General features: G+C 40.8%; 1 protein-coding gene across 1 annotated transcript in view; it reads right to left on the bottom strand.

The window, feature by feature from the left end:
- Positions 1 to 2,963: 2,963 nt before the first annotated feature.
- The window catches only part of LOC149014443 (DNAJ heat shock N-terminal domain-containing protein), a 68,890-nt gene continuing 52,527 nt past the window's right edge, over positions 2,964 to 19,326 (bottom strand). Inside the window, exons 6-10 of the mRNA XM_089155067.1 lie at positions 7,183 to 7,341; positions 4,134 to 4,312; positions 3,946 to 4,026; positions 3,706 to 3,864; positions 2,964 to 3,548 (exon numbers count right to left, since the gene is read on the bottom strand). Coding sequence (XP_089011193.1) covers positions 3,435 to 3,548; positions 3,706 to 3,864; positions 3,946 to 4,026; positions 4,134 to 4,312; positions 7,183 to 7,341 — 692 coding nt within the window. The 3' untranslated portion in view covers positions 2,964 to 3,434. The remainder of the gene's footprint in view (positions 3,549 to 3,705; positions 3,865 to 3,945; positions 4,027 to 4,133; positions 4,313 to 7,182; positions 7,342 to 19,326) is intronic.

Genomic DNA, 19,326 nt, shown 5'->3' with positions numbered 1-19,326 from the left:
AGCGATTATGGTTAAAAATAAAAAATAAACACATTAATCTAAGGTGAGGATCTGAAGAGATTTGACAAAATCGACGGCTTGTGCTATTCATCCCATCTTTTGAGGTTCCCTTTTATCGTTTTCAGTTTCAACTTCTCCTATGCCCACTGTGCTCGCCTTTGTCGCGCTCTACAAGCAGAATAGTCTGAATAGATTTTGAGTCAGGGTTTGTCGTCAAGGGTTTAATTGGAGAAGAGAATCGGCACCTGAAAAATGAACAAAGGGTATTTTAGTCATAGCATTTTTGTACTAACCAATTTGAAGGATATTTTGGTCCTTCCAAATTTGAAATTTAAGAACACTTAATAATATGTTAGTCTAGTTGGGATCTAGATGTAATATATTGCACTAAGGAGACCAACATTAGTTTATGTTCTACTAAAGACAAAAAAAAAAAAAAACTATAAAATTAATTAGAACAGTAATTTTTCGCCTCCTTTGGACATTTCTAATCCTAGAATTCAGCATACCATCACATTAGACAACCAAGTAATAAAAAAGAAGAATCAAGTGGACTCAAAGTGGATTCAAATTAAGGCTCTAAGTTGAAATATTTACAGGTAGTAGTGATTGAAAAAGACTGGCAGAGACATTTTATTGAGCATGCTCCAATCTCAAGGTGGAGTCATGTGATTGAGCCATTCTCTAGCAAATGACAAGTTGGCTTTAATCGAACAATCCTTGAGCAGACACCATCCATGAGCTCATTTCTTTTTGGTAGATTTTTGGGCCCCTCGAGAACCCTCGGAGATCGCAGTGGCAGTAGCCGCTGGTGGAGAAACAAGTGGAATTGATTAACGATTGTGTAAAGCCAGACTAGAAAGTGTAGGAAGTGGAAATCATTCTAACTAATGTGCTCTGATGGGGGTACATGGTTAAACAAAACGTCCCCTGTGAGAAGCAAGGAATAAAGGAAGGATAAGGTAGACGAGAAGGAAATAAATAAATTGGAAAGATGTACGCTACAGTATGACAAAGTATCTTATATGTATTGAACATCTTTGATGACCTAATGCCTTTGATGTGGTGTTTGCTGTTGTATGCATAGCTTAGGGATGACTTCACTTACTGAGCTTTAATGCTAATTGATATTCTCTAATTTCCCCAGATAGAGGTATTAAAGTGTATAGAGGGGAAACGGATCACTATTGCAGATAAGAATGAATGAACCTCAGTGAAATGTAAAGTTTAGACGCCGACAGTGTTACTCAATATGTACCTTGTAGGGTTTGTATTGCACAACGTTATTGATTACATAATCTTTAGAATAAGGCAATGCATGTTTAGCTAATAATGGATATATAATGAGTAAAGAAAAATTTTATGGTTAACCTAGGCATCGTAAGCTTTAGCATATTAAGGATAATGTATATCAAGTTAGACTGCATTATTGTGGGCCCCACTGTGTTGTGACACTTGCAATATGAAAAAAATATATATATTTTACAAGCAACGACACAGGTAACCTGTAACAGAGCAAGCTAAAGAAAAGAGGGATTTGTAAGTAGAGGTGGGGTGGTGATGGGGGTGTTCTTGGAAAGCTTTCTCCATTTTGTCAAGTTTCTACAAAAACTATTCTACATGCCCCTTTTATCATTGGTTCGTCCTTAAAAAACAAATGAATGGACCCGCGTAACAAACACCTATCCCTTGTTCTGTTTTTTTTTTTTTTTTTTTTTTTTGGGCTAAGAATGTTCTCCAAGAATATTACTAAATGCACCATGAATTTATCTATATGATGTTTCTTAAAAACCTTACACTTTACACCATGCATCATAGTTGGTCGTATAATGGTCCTATAGAATTTTCTATGAACTTTAAATATCAACATAAAAGACTTCTTCCACCTTTTTTTAAAAAATTATTTAAGAAATAGCATCCCCAATATCACATTCTTTATTTATGAATTATGATTGAACCAAGGTACCTAGAATGATCGGCTTTGTTAAATCTACTCCTAATTAAGTGTCACCACCTCATCATGTGTCTGACTATGACTAAAGTTACATACTCAATATTCTATCTACTTAATTTAAAACCTTTTGATAATTAATCCTAGAAAAATAACCTTTTACTTTTAAAGTTAGTCTTGGCAGCTCAACTTGAGTCTCATCTACCAAAACAACAAATCCTTAATATAGTCCAATTGTAATATGAAATTCACCATCTTATACCCTACTGTTCTTACATTCGTCACTAAACCATCGTATATATCTTTAACCATTTCCACATATTTACTTTCAATAGTTCTAGCTCTCTAATATTTGCCAAAACTATTTCATAAGATGACTCATAAGATTTATGACTTTATAGCTGAGAACAACTTTAAATATCTCATTTATTTTTGTAAAGTAAGACCATAATGTTTATCCTTCATTCATCTTGTATTTTCCTTGTGCTTGTTAGTTTATTAAAGAACTTTATAGATACCTCCTTTATTTCTCTTTCCAACACCGTATCTCTATGTAATTCTCATAGCCTATTTGAGCTTTCCCAATATCTTCGTGTAGACCACCTATGATGATAAATCATTTCTACAAATTCCTCAAACCCTGTAAAATATACTTGGTCTCTACCAAAAAAAAAAAGTAAAATATACTTGGTCCCTAAAGAGTTTAAGTTATCTAAATAGGAAAAATCCTGGCTTCTAGGCTTTGTAACTACATTACCATGCTTATCAGGAGAGAGAGAGAGAGAGAGAGAGAGAGAGAAGAGAAACTAGAATTACCATTGGTCCTCCGAACATATACAGCTTAAACCAATTTAATAAGCATGTAATTTTTCTCCTTTTAAGTCATCACTAGCTTGTTGCCACATGTAACTACATTAACATTAGATGAGGCAAAGTCACACGTGCGTTCACAAACTGAATTCGCTGCATCTTGGATGTTGTACAATCACTACATCTAGATGTATCTGACATATGCAAACACGAACTCCCATGCCACAGATCACTGATGGGTGAACACAGTATACTTCAGGTCTCATTGTGGTCATATAATATGTAATCTCATAAAACTGCATCAAGAGCTGAAACTCAAACCAAGCCAAACTAACAAACTCCGATATACAAGGTTGAAGCCAGAGCATGAATGGAAAATAAAATAAGCAGGCAGAAAATATGAAGACACTAGCCTGCGAGGTTGAAGTCATTTAAATCTCCATCCACTCTTTTTCCATTCTAGGCGAATGGTGCTTACAAGACTTCCACAGTTCCACGAAGACACATCTAAAGCTTCTGAACTAGCCCCATCATCTAAAGGCAGGCACGAATCCACCAATACTCTACTACTTACCAACAAAAGCATCAAATGAATGAGATCCCTGCTTCCTCCACCAGGCAAACTTACTTCAGGTGTTATATTACAAGCAACCATGTGATAAACGCCATAAGTTCATTCTCTGCCTGTAGATGGAGGATATCTTTGTGCACCAGGAGGAGCTGTTGGCATTGGAAAGTTACTATCATACTGGTGACCTTCAATTTGAGGAGTCTGCACGTATGGGCTCTGAGATAGAATTGCACGAGGGAGGGGACGTGGAAGACAATCAATGTGAAGACACTGAAATTTTTATAATCGAAAAAGGAACCACTTTTTGAAATTTAAAACAATACCACAAGAAAAATTCTTAACCCTGTAACAACATCAGCAACAAACAAAATACCTTCACTGCACCAGTCATAGAGCATGGTTGTTCAGGACCCTGAAATTTTGGGGATGCATCAGGAGAACTAGCATCATAACTCCGTTCAACACCATCAAGCTTATTGATTGAAGTATTAAATGCAACCTCATTCTCATTCACATTGGCCAATTTAACCCTCTGAGTATGGTTCCATACAGAAGAAATTTAGTTATTTCCAGAGAATATTAATCATTAAAGAAATGAATGCAATTATAGTACCTGAAATATTTTCCCCATAGTTTTCAATCCCTTTGCACGTGCACGGAGCTCCTCTCTCTTCAAAGAGTTGTCTTGGAGTACCTGCACCCCATTAACCATATTAATAATAGGAAAAGCATTTTGGGAATTGAAACCAGCTAACATCACAAGAGAAACTTCACAAGCACAAAGAAAGAAGGAAATTGAACCATTTGACAAACACGTGAAAGAGTAGCTTCAATATCAGCAACATTAAGCTTCCACAAAGAATCAATCATCAATTTTTTATGTGACTGCATGTATTCCTCAAGCTCTTCCTCGGTATAATTTCCCTCTGCACTGAGCTGCCGTTTCATGTCCTCTTGCAATTGAATTAAAGCAATTGCACCTGCCAGTAATCAAGGCAAAACAATTACACCAACCATAAGGACATGATATATTGCATAAAAAATCAACAATATATGTACTTCATAGCCAAGAAAAAATACATAGACGAAAGTCCTGACCCGTAATCGAATTAATACCGGATGCAGTGGAACATCAGAGAAGGTGCCAGCCCATCTAGCTGTTCTAACATCCCCATGATCTGTCCTTTTGAGTTTTCTTATTTTCACTCTGTTTGGGTTGTGTGTATTAAGTCAATTAAGCAGTTAAGCCCATACTAGGTCCATCTTTGCAATTAAAACCTGACCCCAAATTCTGTCCCATGTAGCCATTGCCAAGCAGCAGTCAAGGGGATTCTTTTGATAGATTTTGTGGGCCCCAAGAGCAAGGTGGCATGGAATAGAAGAGACATTGCCAAGATGATATAAAGTTTCTATTTGTATGTCGAGGCAATTAGAAATTCCTATTTCCAGTTTCCAAATTTTCCAATGTAACAGCTTGCCAGGGGTGTCGGTTCGCTTTTAGCAGACATGTAATTCCCCATGCAATAGACGCTTCTACTCTTGTATTGCCTTTTATTATTAATAAATACATAGGCTGCAGTAGCCCATGAATATGTTGTCTCCTTCAATGGAGCTGCAGGACTGGGCGATGACGGGAGGAAGTCATATCCTCCCTCTTCCTCTATTTTCTCTCTTTTATTGCTCCATTTGTTTTCCTTTCAGATTCAGTGATTCCCATTCCAGCAAGGTAACCTGGGCTATTCTATCAGTTAACTTATATTTTAAGGTTTTAGGGTAAATTTTCACCTCAGGTACTCAATGTTCGATAAAAATACATTTGGGGTACATCAGCTTTTAAAAGGCACATTTGGAATTCCTTCACGGTCAATCCTCCTGCACCCCTGATCCCATCTTAACCTTCACCTCCACTGCTTTCACCAAAAAGATATAAGGTTTTGTAAGAGATGAAGGCATTGTGATGGATGTGCCCTTTGAACCAAGCTAGGAGGGACCAAGCAATCAAGGGGAAGGAGAGTGCACAAGTTTCCAAGCTAAGGAGGTGGAGAAAATACCTGAAGAGGGAGGGAGCTTGGTGGTGCAGCGGTTAAGTGGGTGAAGAGAGGGGAGGTTGGACCAGACCTGAGGGAGACTTGGAAGGCGGGTGGGGGAAGACCAGAAGAAACTGGAGATGAAGTATGAGAGAAGAGTGAGCTTGGGGATACGTGTAGCATAGACTTGGCAGGGGCTAAGGAGACGATAGGGGATACCTAGAGGATGCCATGGGCTAAGGAGACGATAGGGGATACCTAGAGGATGCCATGCGCTAAGGAGACGATAGGGGATACCCATTGGCAATATGGGTGGTGATGGCTGGGAGGGCAATGGGATTGAGGAGGAGATTCCTCCAACCCAGGAATGGTTGGAGGAAGAGAAGCCGTCCAAACGAAGTTTATACACAGCAAGAGTACAACCAGTCAACCCAAATGGAATCATGCTTAGTTGCAATCTTCCAAATAAGCTTAAGCAGATTGGCATAGTTATGTCTCGAATTCTACAGAATCCAAGACCACCCTCATATTTGGTGTGGCAAACAGAAGACCAACTAATGGAGTCGAGGAATCTAGAGGTTTCTTGGCATTTCCAAAGGAATTCATAAAAAAGGGATTCCATGACATGAATTGCCGCTTTGGCAAGGGAGAATATACTGCACCAGTAAAGATAAGAGGATTAGAGGACAAAGCGGACCAGAACCAACCTTTCAACAAAGGAGACGAGTCTGCCTTTCCAGAGTTTGAGTTTCTTCTAGATTTGGTTGAGCATTGGTGCTTGGTGAGTTGGCTTGAGATTTTTTATTTTTTATTTTTTTTTTGGGGGGGGGGGGGGGGGGGCTTACATAGGGGATAGGGAAAGAGCCAAGAGAAAAGCCAGTGAGCTGCAGCAGGGTGGCTCTAGCTTCCGTAGACAAACCCGCCAAGAAGAGAGGAGATTTTTGGAGGTTGGCACAGAGACCAAAAAGGAATTCGAGAGAGAGAGAGAGGGACTGGTCAAGCCTAGTGTGGGATAGTTTAAATGGCCGCTTTGGAGCTTTATGTGCACTGGTCAAGTACCCAACATTTAGTATCATAGCTAGCACCACATCAAGCGTTTGAATCTCGGAAAGGATACCTAGAGAGGGCTACTTGGAGCAGAGCGAAAGCTGCCAAGAAAGGGCTACCTGCCCCCCTAAAAACGAAAATTGAGGGAACAAAGTGCATCTTCTTAGAGAGGGCTACCTATTTGCCATAGTGAGAGCCGTTGAGTACAGCGACTATGAAAGTGAGGTGGTGTGTTGTGTTGTGCGCCTAATGGGGCACAATTTGGTGTATGGGCACTATATTTGGCAAGCTAGTATGGGATAGGATAAAGAGCTTGACTCAACCTATTCCATAGCTTTAGAGCTTTTGGTGCATTGGTTAAGTACCTAATAGAACTCAAAAAAGCACGAGAGATAGAACTATCAATAACCATGGATGACAGGAAAACCAGAACACCTGGAGGTTCCAAAAGATCATATATCCATAATCTTAGAATCAGTCGTCCTTCTTCTTGTCATATTTTGAGGGCTATTTGATGTAAGTATCAAGTACCAACCATATCCTTCTAGTGGATCTTATTTTGTTCAACACTATCTGATTCTGCCGTTCTGTGAACTGTTTGTGTTTCTGTAATGTTGCCATTATGCCCTATTAGCTTGATCTTATATCCCAAAGAGCACATCACATCCATTCCAACATACAAGTAGAAAGGGATCATAAGAACTAATTAGAATAAAACTAAAAGCAGAAATATTGATAAAGATGCAATGATACCATTGCTAGTATGATTGTTTTACCTGTTGCAGCTGTTACTTGGGATTTAATGAAGTGGCCTTTGTTTCTAAACCATTCAGCTATGAATGGCACTCCCAAATACATTGCCTTCTTCCCAAGCTCCTTGGCTGCCTGCCTTGAATAAATATAACCGATTGTATTCAGCATATCAGCACCATAAGCTGCAACAACCAACAAAAGAACAAAATCTTGAAATTTACCATCAACCAAAAAAAAAAAAAAAGCAAAAAGGAAATTAATTTTTTTGGGGCAAATTGCAGGGATGGAATTCAGAGCATAACCACTGGGAAACCCTGAAGGTGCAGATATGAACCAGCTAGACTAGATCGTGAAAATTGAAGTTGACAACATGAAATAACTTCGGGAGACCTAGTGTTTGAAATTTATATAGCCTTTCTTTCTTTCATTCGGTGTGGTAAACCTTGTGTTTGTACAATTGGAACCTAAGAAATTGCATTGTTGACTTTGTATTGATGTAAAATTTCATTTCTAAAGTCAAGTAAAATTTCTATAGATAATGATAGTACAAAAAAGAATGTAAATGCCAACCTTCAGAAGGCTTCCATGCACAATCAGGGGATGGATGGAAACAAAGAAGCACCCAAGACTTATAAATATTTGGGGTGGAGGTTCCATGCATGGTTTACATTGGGGGGGGGGGGTAATCTAGAGCTAAATTAAGTTATTCGGCACCAAAATACTCACAAACCAAATTAAAAATAAAGTGCAGAAATTGAAAATTAGGTTTTCTTGCCAAACCAGCCTGTGGAACTTGATAAAACTTAAACGGAATGACATAATGATGATGATAAAAACAATGATGAAAGTTTGAACTGATTTCAGTAGCTGAACTGGGAAATGGTCTCAAACACCGAAATAGCAACGAAGTGGCCACAGACCAAAACATTGAACAGTTCAGATCCAAATTGAGATCTGAGCGTGGAACCATTGATGATGAGCTGATTCTGCAACTCAAGTTGAAGTGTTGAACTACAATCAAGTTATGAGGGTGATGCAAATCCAACACTGCATTGGCCTATTTTCCTTTGAAATCAACATAGGATTGATAAATATAGGTGTTGGGACTTCATTTAATAGGTTTATGTAGCCATGGGCGTAATTTATGGGCCCAAAGGTGTAGTGCCTACACCAAGTAAGAAAATATTTTAACCAATTGCTTCAGTTAATGTAAATTATGCCTAATTGATGTTATAAAGATAGAAAAATCTTTTCTTATGTTTCATTTCAAAATTTAACAGTCTAATAGGTTAATTTCTAGTTTGGAGTTAAGATGCAACTTGGAGCCAAATTAGGACTTCGGTATAACAACAACAAGCCTTGTCCCAACTAAATGGGGTCACTACATAGCTTATTGCCTCACAATCAGCTCTCTTTGAGGCCTTACTAGAGACAAGGCTTAAGCTATGCATATCCTTTCTCACCACTTCCATTAAGTTTATCTTAGGTCAGCCCCAAGTTACTCTTAGACCAAGCTTGAATATGATCATTCCTTATCCTTCCTAGTCTTGCCACTCATCCATCTTAGCATCCTCATTTCTACTACATTGAGTTTATCTATATGACGCTACATCCCAGCTCAACACTCCGCATCGCACATCATAACTGATCGCAGGGTGGTACAATAGAATTTTCCTTGGAGCTTTCAATGAATATGTCGATCATACAAGACCCCGGAAGCACCTCTCCACTTCATCAATCAAATTAGGACTTCAGTATATTGTGTATAAATAGACCCCTCCACTTCATGGGGGGAGAGAGAGAGAGAGCATATTTGAAATTTGAATATTGAATAACACACTTCCCTTCAAGCACTTTGTGTATTTTATTCTAGTTCTGACAATTATTTGACGATCCAAGCATTAGGAATTCTGGTTCTGTCATTTAGTTTGAAGAACCAAACCCTACAATGGTTTTAGGTGAAATCAAGCCTAGACACTTGTGACTGGTTGAATTTCAGAGTTTCACTTTCATTCCATTTGAGTATTCTATCCTCAAGGCTCTGTCAAGGTATCTGGCAGCCTACACTACATTACCCTTGTCATATCACCCTTCTTTTTTTAAATTTTTTTTTTCTGAGTTCCCAGGAAACCCGAAATTGAAGGTCAGATCTAAGCTAATCTAACCATTAGATCTGTTTTAGGTACATCATCTCCCAACCCTAGTGACCTTAGGTCCAGTTTGACCCATTTTGACCATCTGATTTTAAGATATAAATGTTTTCTTAAATTTTGGTTTTCCCTCAAACCCCAAAACAAGAAACCCCTTATCTTCTAATTTAACCATCCAATGCCAGCCAAACTTGGGAGATCATCCCATACATTACTTACATTTGCTCCAAGTTTCAACCCATTTGATGCCTATAGATCCCAATTTCGAATCTTAAGCAACTTATCCCATATCTCCCAAGGAATGGGCTGAGTCCTAAATATCATTTGAGAATGTATGATCTTTAACCAAAAAGCCATAACTTAACCTTTTTCCCCCTAAAATCAAACTATCCACCCCATAGGAGTTGGTTCCCTTAGAAGATCATGGAAGGAGTGACCCTTATTAATTTGGGGCTGCATCAGAGGGTGGACTGATATTAGAAAGTATGTGTTTATGGAGGAAATAAGCAATGGATAAAGGGATGGATCAAAGGAAAAGGAGGTGAGATGAAATGGAAATTTGTAAACTCAGCAGGGTTTGATGGAAGGAAGAAGGGGTAAAAAATTACAAGGTTTCAGCAAGCCTAAATATGGTAGCAGCCCAGTTTGAATGAAGGAACCAGCAGCACCAACAACACTTTAATTGGTGGTCTGGGAATGAGCAACAGTAAATATAATGACCTATTCCAGCAAAAGCAGCAGCAGGCTCAAGTTCTCAGTTTAGCAAATTTTGAACAAGAGAGGGGGGGGGGGGGGAAGGACCCTAGGAGGACCACAGCTGGAGGAAAGACAGAATGTGGTTGTCATAGTTGGAGGGTTATAAAAGGGAGGAAAGATGTGAGGGAAGGTTCGGTTATTCTATGTGAAGTTTGGGCAGCCACTGGCTGAGGGCAGCATCTTTTGTATGCTGTGGGGGCCAACTGGAACCATCAAAACCAGGACTATCTTTAGTTTCTTGCTGTAATTCTTATTCAAGTAGTTCTAATATTGTTCCAGTAATTGAATCCTATTAGTATATCTGTTGTTCGATATGTGGATTCCTAACAAATTGGTATCAAAGTGCGTTTCAATCCGACAGAAGGAAGATGAAGACCAGATTGTCCTTGTTTTCCGGCGAGAGGAGTGTGAGTGCATGGCTCAAGGAGGTTGTACTCTTTTGTTTGGAAGAGGAGATTGGGTATGAATATCGACTGGGAGTGGCTCTCCACCACATAGAAGGGGACGCCTTGTATTGGGTATACCAGAAAAATGGCCGGGGTTTGATTAGCCAAGCTTCAAGGAGGCGCTGCAACACGATTTTGGTGATAGGAAGATGAAACAGGAAAGAATGGATTTGGACACCAGACCTATTAGACAGAAGGCAGTGGGGAACCAGAGGTTAGAGAAGAAGGAAAAGAGCTAAAATTCGAGAAGACAATTGATTTTAAAAAAAAAACCCAGAGTCTAGTGAATATAAGTCTGGTAATGAAGTCGGTGGAAGGGAATGGAGAGGAATTTCAGGATCTAGGGAGGCGGATTTAGAGGAGAGAAAAATACTAAGAATGGTTATTGAAGAGATTGATGGTAATAGATGGCGACAGGAACATTGGCACACTACCTTTACAAGAACAGAGGGTGGAAAGGATTTACCAAAAAAAGAAAAGGAGGACATCAGAAGTAGGGATAGGCAGAGGTGACGTCAAACTAGAGGGAAGAGCTGTTGCGCGGCACAATCTCCAGCAAAACCAACATGGCAGAGTGCGGAGACAACAAGTTAGAAACAATGACGGTTGCAACATTGGAAGTGGGGGAAACACATTGCGATGTGGAGGCGGTTACTGAGAGACTCCATAACTTGTTCTAGCCACTTCCATTTGGCCACGACCCAAGGGGAAGAGGTATTTGCAGAATCAGCAGCTAGAGTTACTATCATAGGAGAAGTGAAGTGGAGAAGAAGATGTTAGACCAAGTGGTGGTTGGACCGCTTGACCTGGTCTGGTCGAGGCAGTTGACCCAAGGAATTGAATCAAAGAATTAGGCCTTAGGAAGCCCAATTCACTCAAAATCATTGACCCAATTACTCATGTTATGCTGCATAATCACGTCACGCATCATGGGCCCTTGAAACAATATAATTTTAGGCCCAACACAAATGATGGGCTAGGAAACACATAGCTGACTAAAAATCCATGTGGCCTACATGTAATGCAAAATAAGCAGGGGCATTTATGGGGAAGTCACTGTTCACTTATCTTTTACCTCCATTCTCATGATCTGATCTGCGCACCAAAGAGGGCAAACAACGGTGGAGGAAAAGCATTGCTTGACGCTGGCTGGAAAAGGACTGGTTCATCGACGGAGCTTCGATGGAAATCATGCCACTCACAAGTCGCACCTCACGGTGCCAATGACCATTGGAGAGGTGCATCTCTTGCCTGCGCAACTAGCTGCAACTTCAAATGATGGGGATTTCAACCATCAACACGATAAATATGTGAGTATTGGTATGGTCTTTCGTTGTATTACAAGCTTAGCCGATTGATTTGGCGAAAACAGCGTCTTTGACACTCCCTTTTGCAAACAACGAATAGTTGGATTTGGTTTGGATCTTGTCTCACTCAGTACATCAGATCCACAAGGCGTCTGTTCGATAGGGACTGCTGCTCTGGATGGTGAAACTGATTTGAGGCCGTCTCCTCCATTCACTGACAATAGCAATGGAACTGAAATGCGTAAGAGTAGAGGTATACCTAAACCAAAACCTACAGCAGTTTTAGTAGTTATTGACAAATTGATATGGCAACTCATGTATTTCAAATATTGGAGGCTGTTTTTCCTGGGATAGCTGGTAAAGTTTGGAACAGACCTGAAGTAGACAAGCAGTGGAATGATGGTGATCTGGAGTTCTCCGTGGAGGACTACGCGTGGTCTGGACCCAATTGGACAGTCGATGAGGTCCAAGTGCAATTTTACATGATGAACCCCGGTGTACTGAAAACTTTATCTAGATGGTAAGGGACTTTGTTTTACTCCATTCAGGGTGCCAGATGTTTATGGAGTCGTCCAGTTTAAGGTTGAATAACAGAGGTTTCGATATACAAGCTCGTTCAAACACAATGAGTATGGTATTGGGTACTGCAAGGGTAGCAATAGACATCGGCTGTGTCATTGGAAAGGGGCCTGCTATAGGGCCTCCGCGAACGTTGCTGAAATGGCATGGCTGTGCGACAAAAATGTGAAGACCAGGCTTCTCCTCTTCACCTTAAGGACAGGGGGGCAGGAATGTCTGGACCCTAGAAGGATCACATGTGGAGGAAAGAGAGACTGTGGCTGTCATAGTTGGAGGGTTATAAAAGGGAGGAAAGATCTATTCTATGTGAGGTTTGGGCAGCCATTGGCTCAGGGAAGCATTGCTTGTATGTTGTAGGAGGTGACTGGCACCATCTTTAGTTTCCTGCTGTAAGTCTAATTCAAGTAGTTCAGATACTGTTCCAGTAATTGAATCCTATTAGTTTTTCTGCTGTTCGACACGCGGGTTCCCAACACACTCCTTCAGCCCTAGAAGTTTAGCCATGACAGCAAGGTTCTCAACCCTTCATATCACTCAGCACCGTGAATCAGCAACAATATGATGTGAATCAAATTCCAGGGTTTAGTTGTTAGGATATTGCCCTAGGATCAAGCTCACTCCAGGATCCTCTCTCCTAAGAATCAGCAGTCTTCTAAGGCTGTAAGTGCCTTCAGTTGAAGGGTTTTGGGTGGACTTAAGGTTACGTTAGGGTTAAAGAAGTTTCAGGTTGTAATTAAGATTTCAGAACTGGAATTATGGTTTAATGGATTCTAAACTAGAGGTGTTGGCTAGGGTTAGGAATGAAAGGGGAGGTAGAGAGGGTGTAGGAGAAGCTAATTCTAAAAGGTTTTGATCTTTAGTTGAGGGGTTAAGGGTTAGAAGTTTTAGTAGAATGAGGGTTTAGGGTTTCTAGAGGTTGAAGATGAAGTGCAGGAATTTTCAAAACCTAATGGAGAAAGCCTTGATAGAGAAACTAAGAGCAGGGATGGGTGAGGGGTGAGGTGCAATCCTACTAGAAGGAGAAGGGAGGCAATGGGTAGCACTTCAAGGAATTAAGAGGGGATGGACGCTACTGCTACCTTAGGGAAGATGGGACATGGGAGGGGATGGGGGAGGGCTGCGGGTGGTAGGGAAGATGAAGAAGAGGATGGAAAGGGGTTGGAGGTGTTCTATACTTGGAGATCTACTCGTGCTACTGGAGTTGAAAGATGTTGCTACCTGCTGGGACTTGAAGAAAATTGAGGAAATCACACTCTTAAAGCTGCCACAGGCTTCCCCAAAGGAAACAAAGGCTTATTTGTAGCCTCTAAGAAGAAAAACACACTAGAACACACTAGGATTCTAACGTGCAATCCAATTCTAATAAAGCTCTCTTTAGTATAATTTATATTTATGTTTACGTATATTCATGAATAATCAATTATGATAACAGTTTATCATTGATAAACAGTTTTTCTCACTCCAACCTCCATATTGCTCCCGCCTCCTTTTTAACAATATTTAGGTATATCAAAACTAGCCCAAGACAATAAAAGTTAACCAATACCAAAACTAAAGCTGATATATATTTTATAAGATAAACCAAAACCAACCCAAAACCAAACTGATGGTACATAAATATATTGTTCACCCAATGCCCAATGGTACCAAACCAAATACATCTCTATGTTTATAGGTCAAATAAACACAAATTTAAACTGTACCAAACAGAGCCTAAAAGACTTACTTGACTAAAGACTGACTCATACAAGGACTCTATCTCACCCTGGAGGAATCCAAATTGGAAACTAAGGGGTTGCATGTTAACACTCCCAGCACATTTATTCTGTGCCATTTGCCCATTTTGGCACAGAAGTTGCCAAAATCTTGTATGGCAAACCAGTTTATAAAATGTGTTGGTTCAACAAAAGTATGTTAAACTTGGTGTTTGGCACACAATTTGGTTTTGCCCAAGAAGCTCCAAATTGGAGCTTCTTGGGCACATGCACACTTCTTGCAAAAATGCTGGGCACACTTGGGTTCAAAAAACTGCAAGGCGTTGATGGAAGGCATCAGTGTATTTTCACCTTATAAACATGAAAAGCCCTAAAACCATTAACTCCTCCACTCTCTTGCATATCTCTCTGCATTCCAGCGAGTTTAGCTGCAAGCCCTACCTTCTTCCTCATTGCCATCGTCGTCCAACCAGCGAATTCAGCAGTTGATACCGTTACTCCATCTCTCCTACTCCCAATCGATCATGGAAAACTCTATTCCTCATCGCTGTCGTCGTCCAACCAGCGAGTTCAGCAATCTCTCCTACTCCCAATCGATCGCCCAGGACCCTCTATCAAAGGTAGGATTTTGAATCTTCTTTCTACTATATTACATGTATCTAGGGTTTTGCAATCTGTTTGCATTTTAGAGGAAGAGGAAAATACAAGTAAACAGAGTTACAAAGTTGCAGAAATAAATCTTTAACTGTCAGGTTTTTCTTCTGGAAATAAAACATAGTAATGGAAGAATGAAATTGCTCACCCTTTCTGGCCTTTCACGATCTTTCACGACCGTATGGTTAATTTGATGAGAAAATAATAATTCTGTTTAAAATGAAGAAGCATCAGCTTCAATGTGACTTCAACCATCTCCTCCACTCTCACCTCTGCCACCAGCTCCATCAAAATTTGGGTATTCAATTCTAATTTAAAAATTTTCCCTGCTGATTATCTGTTTTTGGCTTAAACAGTTTCTGCAGTTGCAGAAGGGCATAAAGCCTGGGAAGTCCTGAAGAGGAATTTTCAAGATTTTGATCTTGTCTTAACTAAACGGATTTGCCTTCTCTGTCTGGGTTTGATCTTCTTTCAAGCAACGGAGAGAAGCAAAAATATTCCCCTTGTCAGTAGTAAAGTTTGATCTAGTCTTACCTTCTTTTTGGCTTTGTAACTCTGTTTAAATTTTCTGCACAGTGATGGCTTCTCATCAGATTGTTGAGAAAAATCATTAGATGGTTTGGATGTCTATCATCTAGGCCAAAATTAATAGGTTTATGATGGTTGTTATTTGAATAGGATTTCATTTTCCTATCTTGTGCATTTATAATTTAAGTTTTTAGGAAGGACTGCTTTCCTGCCTTTTATTGTATAATTAAGTTGGATGTAGGCAGAGTTATGATATCAGTCTGTTAAGCTGGATTATGTTCAGTGATATTTTATTAGTGATATTTCATTTCTTACATGGATTTTTTGAAGTGGCAGCATAAGGACCAGTCAAGCGAACAAGCCCAGTGGAAATGCCAGTCAGGAAGGTTCTCGGAAGGTAAGGTATTTTATTTCTCATTATTACAATATTTGAATGTTGCTCTCTGAGATTGGATCTTTGATGCATCAAATGAGTGACAACAAGATTATGACAACAAGATTAAGTCCCAAAACTGAAATACATTTACTGTTCTGTATAAGTTTTATGGGGGGGGGGGGTGTGGGGTCCCCCCTTTGTAATTTTGTTTTTTTTGGTACCAAAAAAAAATAAGTAAGAATTAAAAAAAAAAAATTTTTTTTTTTTTTTTTTTTTTTTTTTTTTTCTTTTTTTTTTTTTTTTTTTTTTTTTTTTTTTTGTGTTGTGGGGGTTTTTTTATATTATAAAAAAAAAAAATTTTTTTTTTTTCTTTTTGGATGAATAATTAATCAATTAAAAGACGAGAACAAATACAAAGAAAGATCCACGGGCAAAGGATCAAGGGGGAGAACGGATTTGGGAGTTGAGGCCCCAGGCAACAACAATGAGTCTGTTCCTTGGGGAGTCAACAACCGGGGGGGAGGGAAAAGCAGAAATTTTAGAGGATACATCAAAATAAATAGCATTCCAAATAGCATCAATGGATCGGGATTTAGAAGTCCAGCGCCGAAGGTTTCGCTCCCACCACAGATGATGGACTGAAGCCCCAAAAACAAGCCTGCCTATTCGGTCACAGATAGAGGTACCTGAGAAGTTACTCAAAACCCAAGGCCAGTCCCTAATAAACCCAAATGATCGACGACAGCGGGGCCAAATGAAGTTAAGGGCTTTTCTCCAAAGAGCACTGGAGAAAGGGCAAGAAAAAAACAAATGTTCGATGTCCTCAGAGCTATTCCAGCAAAGAATGCAATTTAGGTTCACAGGGTTGTGGCAGGAAGCAAGGAATGACTGGGATGGTAAGGCAGTGTTTAGGGCTCTCCAAAGGGTAAGAGAGTGGCGAGGAATATGACCTTTGAACCAAACCAATGGGGGCCATAGGGGGGAAGGGGAGGGGGAACGAAACAAATTCCAAGCGGACTGAGTGGTGAATATTTTGGAAGAAGAGGGGATCCAAATAACTCTATCGTGGGGAAGGGAAAGGATAGGGGGGAGAGAGTTCCAAACTTGCGTGAGACTATGCTGAGGGGGAAGGACCCAGGAACCACTAGAGATAAAATGTGAAAGGCGGGTATTTTTGGGAATGCGAGTCTCATAGACCGTGCGGGGAGAAAAGAGATTGAGAAGAATACCCATCGGATGCCAAGGATCTAGCCAGAAAGAAGTAGAGGAACCAGAGGAGATCTGGATGGTGATGGCAGGGAGAGCATGAGGTCTGAGGAGAAGCAATTTCCTCCATGACCAGGAAGGATTAGGAGGAATAGGGGCAGTCCAGAAAGAGTCAGATTTGAGAAGATAAGATTGAACCCATTTAACCCAGATAGAGTCATGGTTAGTGACAATTTTCCAAATGAGTTTGAGCAACGCAGCAGAATTGACTTCTTGGATTCTGCGGATTCCAAGACCCCCTTCAGATTTGGGTCTACAAATGTTGGCCCAGCTAATGGGGCGAAGGAAACGCACAAATTCCTGGCCTTTCCAAAGGAAAGCACAGAAGAGAGATTCCATTGCAGACGAGATGGCTTTGGGGATCGGGAAAATGCCACACCAATAGAGGTAGGAAGATTGGAGCACAGATCGAATGAGCTCAACCCTACCGGCAAACGAGAGTAGTCGGCTTTTCCAGAGTTGGAGGCATTTATGGATATGATCCAACATGGGCAAGCAATGATGGCGGGAGAGCCTACCCGGGATAAGAGGGAGACCAAGGTAAATCACAGGGAAGGAGCCAGCCTTAAACCCCGAAAGATTAAGGAGATTTGAACGCAGAGGCTCAGACACACCTGAAAGGAAGAGGGATGATTTATCGAGGTTGACCTTAAGGCTGGAGATAGATTCAAAGAAGGAGAGAGCGGAGATGATGGAAGATATGGAAGTATGGTCAGCTTTAGCGAAGATCATGAGATCATCAGCAAAAGCAAGATGGGTGAGATTGATAGCTTTACATTTTGGTATGGGAGAAATAAGAAGTTGATCAGTCTTGGCTTGGAGAATACGGGAGAGCACCTCTAGAGCCAAAGAGAAAAGGAAGGGAGAAAGGGGACAACCTTGCCGAATTCCAACCCGAGAGGGAAAGAATCCGGCCGGCGAGCCATTGGTTAGAACTGAGAATCTTGGAGTAGAGATGCAAACCTCAATCCAATGGATGAAGGAAGGAGGGAAACCCATAGCGGAAAGAACATCACTGATAAAGTCCCAGAGGATAGAATCAAAAGCTTTGTGGAGGTCAACTTTGAGGAGGGCCGTAGGGGAATGAGAGGATCTTTCGAACCCCCTAACAACCTCGGCACAAAGGAGAATATTATCCGCGATACTACGACCTGAGATAAAAGTTGATTGGTTGGGACTAACCAAGGTTGGCATAATCTTCTTGAGCCTATTCGCTAGGATTTTGGATATGAATTTGTAGAGAAGATTACAAAGGGAGACGGGGCGAAAATCAGAAACAGAAGAGGCTCCAGCTTTTTTGGGGATAAGACAGAGGAAAGTTTGGTTGATGGAAGAGAGCTGAGAGGGATTGAGAAAGAAACTGCGGACAGCTCTAATAAGGTCAACCTCAATGAGATCCCAGGCACAAGAGAAGAACCCCATACTAAATCCATCAGGGCCCGGGGCACGGTTTGATTTGTGGGAACGGATGGCCAGAGTAATCTCATCATGGGAAGGAATTGAGAAAAGAGAGGGAAGAGAGAGGGGATCAACAAATTTATTGATAAGACCAGGGGGGAGAGGAGGGCGGAGCGGGAGAGAAGAAGGAGCGAGAAAATTAGAGAAAAAAGACACAACCTCGGCTTTGATTCCTGAGGGGTCAAAGATCCAAGAACCATTACTAGAAAGAAGGGCAGGAATGGAGTTGTAATTATTTCGGGCTTTAAGAGAGCGATGGAAGAAAGCAGTATTAGAGTCTCCAAGCTGGAGCCAATTAATTCTAGCCTTTTGCCGGAGGAAACTTTCTTCAAGGGAAGCAAGAGACGATAATTCAGAAGAGAGAACCCACTCATTCTCCGCTAGCAGAGGATTGAGAGGGTCAATCTGGAGAAGGGATTGGGTACTTAGGAGATTTGAACGGCAAGTAGAAACCCTAGAGGAGATATCTCTGAAAGTAGAGGAGTTCCAACTACAGAGCGCTTCCTTAGTGTTCCTAAGACGTCGGGCAAAAGCTATTAGGGGAAGAGAGTGACAGTGGAGGCTTCTCCCAGGCTTCCTTGACGGTGGGGAGAAAGGACTAGTTGGAGGTCCACATATCAAAGAATTTGAAAGGTTTAGGACCAAAAGAGGAGGAGGGAAAAGACGGACAAGGCAGGGAGAAGGCAGGGAGAGTGATCAGAAAGGCAAGCTGGAGAGAAAGAGGCATGGGAGTCCGGGAAGGATGAGAGCCAGTGATGGTTAACAAGAAAGCGATCAAGTTTAGAGGCAATTCTATCTTCACCAATACGCCGATTATGGCAAAAGAGAGAGTGGCCCGACCAACGAAGATCAGTGAGACTAGAATCATCAATAAAATAATTGAAATCATCAATCGCAACCGGATTAGGGGGACGACCACCCACCCTCTCATG

This window comes from Hakea prostrata, chromosome 5, assembly GCF_041222555.1.
Source record: "Hakea prostrata isolate BN-2017 chromosome 5, UWA_Hpros_2, whole genome shotgun sequence".
In the NCBI taxonomy this organism is placed as follows: domain Eukaryota; kingdom Viridiplantae; phylum Streptophyta; class Magnoliopsida; order Proteales; family Proteaceae; genus Hakea; species Hakea prostrata.
The sequence above is the reverse complement of the archived record's forward strand: the minus strand, read 5'-3'. Positions and strand labels throughout refer to the sequence as shown.